We start from the raw sequence: 9,415 nt of genomic DNA, 5'->3' as shown, positions 1-9,415 counted from the left end.
GAGTTGAAACAACAGCTCAAAGAGTATAAACAACCACATTGTAGATCTTATTGGCATAAGAATTCGGACGTGGAGCTACCACATGATAAATGGCTATAGAAATCATGTACGTTCCGTCGCAAAATTGAAATTGCATAAAAAGAATTACTTGGGTACCAAAAGGTCTATTGGAGGAACTATGCGAAATAGCCTTGCGGATGTCAAATAAAATTGAACTTGCATAAAAAGAATTACTTGGGTACCAAAAGGTCTATAGGAGGAACTATGCGAAATAGCCTTGCGGATGTCAAATTAGTTCCGCTGTGGTAACAGGCCAAAGTTGCATTGGTTCCACACAGCATCCAAGTAAGAAACCTGCAAGAATTGGAAAGCAAACATAAGTCGATATTGACAATTGTATTTTTGAAGTTGACAATGATGGTTTCTGAACTAGAAATTGTTATTTTTAGTTATATTTAAGTTTAAGGTCTCCCCAATCAGTTCATCCATTTGTCACAACTAAATGAGTATCTCCAATGGTCCGGCCAGCATGTTTAATTAGCTCTACAAGCCATACAAGATTGAACTCTTTGGAAAGACTACTACGATGCAAGGATCTTTACGGCTGCATGATTGGAATAATCACTAAAGTAGGGGCATTGCTTTCTATTGCTTAAAACAATCAGGATCGTATGAAATATAAACGGTTGAAGTGTGAAATCTTACTAACCAGTGACAAAACTAGATTAAACAAACAACTAGCAACTGCACTACATGAACTAAATTCTCATTTTCAAAGGTTATCCTTATATAACTAGTAGAACCAAAGATGAGCAATTGATGATTAGAAGCAAAAATTTAAGCACCTTTAATATATTGACGAAATACTTGATATGTATCCACTTACGAAGGAAATTGCTTGAAATAGGTGAAGGTTTACAGCAAGCCCCTTCGACGTTTATAATCACTGACTGTCAAAATCAAAGGATGTCTCCGCCCATCGCTATCGGGTACCTTGTACCCATAAGTGGATTCTATTTTCTGTTTCCTTGCCATAAAGCCCTGATGCACACCCTGAGGACCTCCAAATTTCTGCAGCACAGCTAATGAGATTGGCAGTTCAAAATCATGCAGGGAATTTGAGGCTGTGCCGCGGTCTACAGGTGCGCTTGTATCTACCAGCTTACCAGCACCAGCTGCAGCTTTCAATGCAGCAGCAGTTGCAGCCTCACCAGTCTCCACTGCATTCATTTGTATCGCTTCATTTGCATCTCCGTCCACCCCAGATTTGCTTTGCTTGATATCCACAGTTGTTGAATTGTCATCTCCCTCAGGTTTTGAGATATAATAATTTGTCGATCTTGTCCATCTCCTTGAAAATGGATCATAGCCAGCCTCCCCAGCCTTCAAGGCAGTGTTTACTGGTTTCAAGGCTGAGGCATTCTTGAAGTTCTCAGCCCGGTTTTTTCTGTTCATCTCTGCCAACCTAACAGCCTTTTCATCAATCTTCTTTGTCCGTTGAGACATGTTTTCCAGCTCTTTCAACCTTGCCTTAATCCTCCCCATCTCTGTTGTATCACGACGATTTTGGGCAATTTCCATTTTCTCCCTTAGTCGGTCCTTCTCAGCAGCAATATTGACTGGTCTCAATGAGGCTGACTTCTTCTCTAGCAGCATCTGTTTCACAGTAGCTGCTGAATACACAAAGTTACTGATCTTCTGAATTTCAGCCTTCTTATCGAGCACCTCCTGACGGGTTGGCATCCGACCATTGCCCTTCTCCACCTCCCATTTCCACTCATTGAATTCATCTATCAGTGGTGGAGAATCTGAGACCATAGCCATCTGCCATCTAGCAGCTGAGGAATCACTACCCCATATGCAATTCAACCATTTATAAGTGGTATAATGTTCCAGTTTGTAGTGTTTTTCAGGGTCAGTCGCATCCACATTTCGGACTAAGCATAGCTTGTATTTGGGCTTCCCCGTGCGCGTCTTCCCAATACCAAGACGTACAAAGCATCCTGCAACAAGCTCTTCAAAAAAGGGTTCCATGAACCACTTCACCAGCTTTGACCTCCTGATTGTTATCTCTTTAACATCCTCAAACTTTGGTGCATCCAATCTTGAGGGGGATAGATCATCCAAATCATCGTCCCTTTTATTGTCATCACGGTACCTTTCATTGTCACTGTCAGCTCTGCCTCCACTCTCACCTTCATTGCTATTATCACTGGGAGGGCTTGCAGCTATACCAAGAGTTCTATGTTTAGGGGGAGAAGAATCACGTAGACGAAAGCCACCACTTCCTTCCCCGGTCAAATCCCCCAGCCGGTTGCGGTAACCATCAGGATCTTGTTGTCTCATTCTTTTAGCTCTCAGCTCATTCAAAGCACTCTTTGCTGCAGTTTTGTCATTCCGGGCAGACGAGCGACCGTGAGGTGGAACAGGAGGAGAGCTCTCCTTCCGACTTCTCTCCATCTTTGAAGACGATGCTCTTGCCATCTTTTTTAGCTTGTAATCATCTATCTTTGTACTCCTTTCCGCCAAAATCATCTCCCTGTCCAGTTCAGACATCTTGCCAAGTTCTTCTTTATCTGCGTCATCCTTATAAAGATCACTCCCGACAGAGGGTGCACTATCCGAATCTTCATCACTATGTCTGCCTCCTTCACCGCCGTTCTCATCCCTCCAGCCACTCCTCGTGCCTGACTCCGGTAGGTCAAATCTCTTCTTCACCGGAATCTGGGAGCCCGATGACTTTCGTGTTTTGTACTTCAGATTGTCCAAATCATCATCCTTGGAATCGCTTCCATCAGAATAAGAGTTGTCCCGCCTCCACCTCGATTGTGAACGTGAATTGTTGTTGTGCCTCCGGCCAGACCCCGTCCTCCCTGCCGCCTGCAATAGCAAGTTCTCCAAATCGGCCATTGTGTCCTATCCCCGCTGAAATATATGCCAAAACATCAACACATTAACACCCTTGCTCTCTTGAATGAGATCGACCAAAAAACAAACTACAAAACAACAAGGTTCCGAAAAACTCTAAATTGATTCAACATTCCATCGAACGAACATGACGATCTTGAAAACTTGGATCCAAACGACGATCATCCGAAGAAACCAATTCCCCCATACGAAATCGATGCCCACGCAAAAATCAGAGAGAAACACAAAACGCGATCCTTATGATCATAAAACCACACGACGACACGCATACCGATGAATGAATAAAATAATTAGAGGAATTTTTCATAAATTAAATAATGATAAGAATTTCATCTATTTGGATGTATATGCATAGGAAAAAGAATAAATAAAGATTTTTTTTTTATTCATTCGAATATTATATTCCATTTCTTTTATTTTATTCCTGTTCTTCTATCTCAGAGGCGGGTACTTTGAAAAAATAAATAAAGGATTAATTCGTTCTGAATAGTTATTTTTTTTTAATCAGTGAATAGGAGTATTACTCTAGATCGGAATCATAGGAAAGTACTGCTTGATCATTTCTACCAATTTAAAGTCTCTATTATGATTCATTTTATGCAGAAATATCTTTATTTTTTTTTTTTTGATACCTTACCTTATATTATCTCCATTACTAATCTTTTGTGTACTTTTGTGTTCCTAATTGTCCACTGATTTTTGATTGATCTACGGCATGTTAATAACGGAGAGAACTATTGATTTCAACAGAGGGGGAAAAACATGTAGAGAAGCTAGTTATAGAGACATGAGTTGCATGTAAAAGGGAAAAAAAAACACAAGTAGTGTGTATCTGACTCTTAGTTTAGTGCCAAAGAACCAAAGGAGCATAGTTCCAGGATAATTTTAGTGACTCAAGTTGTAGGAACAAGCAAGGGCACTCAGGGTTTCAATTCTCGGCTGGAATGGTACTGTGTCGGTGTTGTACTGGGCATGCTGACATATGATACCGGAGGCACAATGAGTAAGAAGGCGAGTCACCTGCAGAAGCCTGACCTTCGTAGTCACCCACGGAAACTCTGTCATGGATGCTCATGGGAGCTCCATCACAAAAGCCTAGCCCCCTCTTCATATTGAGGTCTTGAACTTGTTTGTGTGCTGGTTAGCAATATGGAAAGACAAGTTCTGTCCATGCCGGCCAACATGGAACAATTTTTTAAATCATGTGAACAAGTCTACTGGAAGTTAATGTTAACCATTGACCAGTCCCCAAGTGTCAACAATTTGCCCTCAGTTTCCTGTTTTTAAGGTTGAAATGGAACAAAATCCAATTCACCATATTTTTGTACTAATTGCATCAGAGTGGTCATGCTTTCGCTCCTTGTCCAGCAATCCAGTACCATTTTCAAAACATTTATCCAACAGCTTTTTTATTCCTAAATGTGTTGTGCAGCAGGATAAAAGAACATGAGTGAGAAAAATAGAACTAGAACATGCATCGACGAAGGCAAAAAACATTGCCATAATTTCTCTTATTTGGTGCATCAGATGAACAAAAATAATAGCTAATGGGAAGAGGGCAAGGAAGGCATTGAAGAAGAATACCATCGTCGGTCTGATACTTGTTCTTATCATCTCCTGCATAAGCCAGAAGGTTGTATTTTGGGTTCCACTCCACACTATTCATCGGTGCCTTGCAGGGAATTTGATGAACTGACCTCCCAGTTTGGACATTGGACTGAAGAATCCAGAAAGGAAACAATTAACTATGTGCATAACAAATTTTGGATCTAATTGAAATTAATGTATAGTGTAGAAAGATGAGTCTCATGAGAACTACATACGATATCGACAAACAGATCTTCACTCGCAGATGCAATGTATTCTCCTGTATAATTAAAGCTTATAGTTCTGACAGGCCATCTGAAGTAGAATCATAGTTTAAATTTTAAGAAACTCAAAATTACAAAAGATAAATCCAGCCTCACATTCTAGCATTTTTCATTCATTCAGAGATAAATTAATTTACCAAAGATATTAATTGTTAGTTATAATGCAGATGTTCCATAACCAGTGGGTAACTTATGAAATGTTAAGAACATGAAGTTGACTCGATGCTTACTCCAGTTTGGTGAATGTTCGAATGCACAGAATATCTGAGACACCCCAGAGGCTGACAAGTGAATCTGCACTTCCTACAGCAAAGTATCTGCAATTGAGTAGAAGTTTAATGGCTTAGTTCTGCAGTGTAGTTTTAATGATCAGAATGGATTCTACAAAAGCGGGATAAAATTATTATTTAGTTAAATTTAAACCATCTACATGTCAATATCTGAACAAAATGTAGCAAACAATTAATTCTATTGCTAATTTGCTCATAAAGATAGAAGCTCAAGACTCAAATAATCCATGAGTTCGTTCTTTTCATTAGCTCACAAGGTCCTCAGAATATAGGAAATAAGAACCAGAACAGTGACGGTAGCTTTAGTACCAATAAATTTAAGATGAGAATTTATTTGAACAAGAATCAGCTAGATCACCTTCCAATTGGATCAATAGCAATACAATAGCATCCTGCAGTGTGAGCCATAAGGGTGTGAAGCACCTTAAGGGATGGGTATGACAGCACTTCAACGGTACCTACATAAACAAAAAAAAAAAAAAAAAACTCTCAGCTCCTCATGATCATCATACATATTGGCTTCCCTCAGAAGATATCAAGATTGCTTCTCACATCATGTATTCGTCCAAGTAGTGAATCAGCATATTAGCACAATTAAAAGGAATATTTATGTGATTCTAACCATTCCCAGTAGTGAGGAAAAACAGCTCTCCAGTTGTATTCCATGCTATCTCATTTACCTGATGTGCAAATCATATGGCATTAAAGCAAGTGTATTATGACAAAAAAAATTAAGAAAAAAAAGGGCTTTTGAAACACAAAGCAATAGAAGTCATTAAATTTACAAGCAAAGTTAACCAAATACACTAAAAAAGCCTTCTTCATTTATGATTGCATATGAAAACTACAACATAGATTTGAAGTACCTTTTAAAGCAGATAGATGTGTTTAGAGATGAAAGCACTATGATCTCAAAACATTAATGAAACAACTTCCAACTTAATATTAACTAGGCAAAAGCTATAAGATAGACAAACTCATGTGTAAAACTTCCTGAAAAGATACATGATACTATGATGTACAATCTATGATGTAGAACTCAATATTTTGGAACTTATATGGAAAGCACAATATATGGTAGAAATTTATATGAAAAGCACACCTTAAAAGATCATATTTTGGAATTTATTTATCAATATGCCAACTCAATATTTGGTACATTAAGTACTTTGATTGAAACAAGAGAACACAAATCTGGTGTCATACGAGTGTGTGAATGTTCACAAAGAAACTTCAGGAAATCTTTAAAGAATCAGAAATATCTTCAGCATGTGACCTCATAGTTAAATTTGCGTCTATGTATTGGTTTATATTTCCGAACATCCAATATAGTTAATTCATCCTCCTGCAATCAAAGAAAAAACTGAATCAATGATTTGCACTTGTGAATTTAACCAAAAGGCAGCAAGGACTAAAGAACAAAAGCTGATCTTGCTGAACGTTCTCAAATGCAAATTGCAGAAGCTATGTGAAGTTTTGAAAAAAAATGTCATAAACCAGCATAAATTTAAAAATGGAGTTCACAGAAAATAATGTTCATGATAAGTGTCTGCCCCATGGTGAAGCATTGACTGCACTAGAGTCAAGCAGGTAGAACTGAACAGACATGATGAGACAATGCCAACCGTGCACACTGCGATCCCAACAATCAGTATGTGCCGTTTAATTATAGACAAAGTTATCTGTCTATCACTCATTAAATGTATGCATCATCATTCGCTGATAATAGTGATGCAACCACATCAATGATGCCCACCCGAGTTGATGGCCTGCCTCCACATTATTGGCATTGATGAACACATTTTGTTGGAGACACAATTGTTCATCCTATAAATGCGACCAACCCTGGTCCTTCAATTACTCTTGTTCTCACTTCAACTCTATTTTGCATGCAATCAATTTCTCAAGTTCTTTTGTTAGGCATCGCGACCCATTCCCAGCTTACTCATCCTTCTATGCAGGTTGAGTACATACAAGCTTCGTGTAACTGGACTCCTCATCAGTTGCATAAGGAAAAGAAACAGACCCAACTAGTTTAAAACAAATGACTTTTGCATTAGAAAAAAAAAACTGAAATAAGGAAATGAAAGGCAAAATGACCAAAGAGGTAAAAGCAAGGGTCTAAATCCTGGTGTGCTTTTTGATTAAAACAACAAAAAATTTCAGTGCTGATAGCAGCAAGTCACAACTCACAACATGACAAAAAAAGGTAACAACCAATTTATCAAACACAAAACAATTGTACTGCAGTAAACTCTACTTAGGTTGAAGAGATAGGGATATGTGCAGCTTATAATTGTGACACTTTTCTAGCCAATGAGCAAAGAAGTGGAGTAGAAAAAGGAGAAACATGATTTTAAAGTCTAAACGCTTGTTCCTATTATTTCACTTATGTCCAATTTGGCAAACAAAGTTTCAAATATCAACCTACAGAAAAATGCAGAAATAAGCTCTTCTTTTGTACCTTATTTCCAACAGCTATGTGAGTCCCATCAGGTTTGTAAGTAATATTGATGTTTTCTCCACTTAGCTCAACATTTTGAGTGCACTTTCCACCTATAAAACACATTTAACAAATTTAAAGATGTCAAAAGAATCTTCCAACTAGGATAAAGCATAAAGTTTGTGCATCTAATTCACAGAAGTGAGATATTACTGAAAATAGCAACCTCCAAACTGGAAAATTGATAGGCATCATTCCTCTCTTAAAAAAATGAGTTTCATGCCAGAAACATATTATATCGTTAATGATCTATCCTCTAAACAAAATTTGGCATTCCAGTATAACCAAGATTTGTATTCACCAAACAAGAAACATAAGATTTCTACACAATCAGCTATTGCTCATTAATCATGTGCATACCCATAGACACATCTCAATGGCCGAAGCAAACCATATTAACCAAAAAATTATTATACATTAATACAAATGAGAAGTCCTAAGCTTACACTTCTATTTCTTTTTGTCCTGTTTTTTAACATTATTATTAATAGATAATTTAAGAAAGTGAAACTATCAAAGAAAGAGTAATTTACTCCGAGCATCCCAAAAGCGAACAGTCTTGTCCCCTGCTGCAGTTGCTACAACATCAGGATGCTTAGGGTCCCAGCATAGCTGATCTACACTGTCAGCATGACCTTTCAACTCAATGTCTTTGACTTTTCCCTGCACATGCAGTAATGGAATATGAAAATGACAAATCTGTATCCATAAATTTGTTTCTTAGATAAATAGGCATACTTGCATTACATGGCTTCACAAATTCAAACTAATCCCAATGAAAGCTCTGAAACAAAAAGAAAAAAAAAACTATTCAAGTCTGATTGGCAATGCTTCTCCTCTCGGATTGACAAGGTTTCAGATACCAGGGCATAAATCACTCATTTCCCACTATCCAGAATTGACATGCAAAGATAAGAATAAGACAGGTAAAACGTAAATGAGATTTATTAACATATTCCAACAGTTTATCTTCTCAATCGTTTAGTGCAAAGAATAACAAACAGAAGGAGGCAGTAAGATTACATGACCATGAGAATCGATATTCCAAACACGAGCAGTATGATCAACAGACCCGGACGCAAGCTTCGTTCCCAGACAATTCCAGGCCACCGAATGAACCTGGCATCATAACCTCAGTCAGATTAGTCCTCGAACGCTAGAATGAAAATTTTTAGGGTTTGCGAGCGTCCCAGAGAAAAACAAAACAAAATCTCCAATCCATGATCAGCAAACACATGAAATGAAACTTCATACACCATTCTGGCAAACGAAAAGGAGAGAATAAGACTTTTTTTTAGGTCTTTTATCCATCTTAAGCAATAAGTGGTCGAGAAATAGACTGGCAAAACCCTAGATGAAACTCCATAACGAACTGAGTAAAAGGAAAGGAAACAAAAACTAAAAAAAGATTAATGTAATCCCGTGCAGTCACCTTCTTTTTGTGGCCTTGGTACTCCCTGGAGCTTAAATTTTTGAAATTGATGGCTTTCTCCTCCATTGCCGGCTCCAAGATGACCTGACGAGGTCACTGCAACTCGAGAATACAAGCGAGCCAATAGAAAACAAGGGCTTCCCAAACAGGAAGGAGAAAATAAATAGATTTCACATTGGCCCTCCGAGTTTGTTTCGCGTCTCAGATATATATTAGTTAATTATATTTTCCCCCTTCACTGTTACGAAATCATATCATTTTCCTTCTAAAATGGAACGATTTCATAAATACTGGAAGGTACAATGTAATTCATTAAATTACATGGAGAAAAATGAAAAGATTGGATGATTAAAGTGAAGTTCATTTCTGTTTTTTTTTTCTAAAGTTAAAA

General features: G+C 37.8%; 2 protein-coding genes across 2 annotated transcripts; both read right to left on the bottom strand.

The window, feature by feature from the left end:
* Positions 1-212: 212 nt before the first annotated feature.
* On the bottom strand, positions 213-2,989 carry LOC141824563 (protein RTF1 homolog). The gene is made up of 2 exons (XM_074711871.1): positions 887-2,989; positions 213-354 (listed from the first exon to the last, which is right to left on the bottom strand). Exon 1 carries the CDS (start codon positions 2,908-2,910, stop codon positions 916-918), a length of 1,995 nt encoding a protein of 664 aa, XP_074567972.1. The 5' UTR covers positions 2,911-2,989; the 3' UTR covers positions 213-354; positions 887-915.
* Positions 2,990-4,393: 1,404 nt separating this feature from the next.
* Positions 4,394-9,192, bottom strand: LOC141823706 (THO complex subunit 3). The gene is made up of 10 exons (XM_074710963.1): positions 9,025-9,192; positions 8,616-8,711; positions 8,126-8,255; positions 7,554-7,645; positions 6,366-6,434; positions 5,712-5,769; positions 5,448-5,547; positions 5,030-5,116; positions 4,752-4,830; positions 4,394-4,645 (listed from the first exon to the last, which is right to left on the bottom strand). The coding sequence occupies exons 1-10, from the start codon at positions 9,088-9,090 to the stop codon at positions 4,394-4,396; spliced, it is 1,029 nt and encodes a 342-aa protein (XP_074567064.1). The 5' UTR covers positions 9,091-9,192.
* Between the last annotated feature and the right edge of the window lie 223 nt (positions 9,193-9,415).

The sequence above is a fragment of the Curcuma longa genome, chromosome 3 (assembly GCF_044706935.1).
Source record: "Curcuma longa cultivar G26 ecotype Majalengka, Jawa Barat chromosome 3, ITB_CL_G26_1.1, whole genome shotgun sequence".
NCBI lineage: Eukaryota > Viridiplantae > Streptophyta > Magnoliopsida > Zingiberales > Zingiberaceae > Curcuma > Curcuma longa.
Note: the sequence above shows the minus strand (reverse complement) of the source record. Positions and strands in the feature narration are given on the sequence as shown.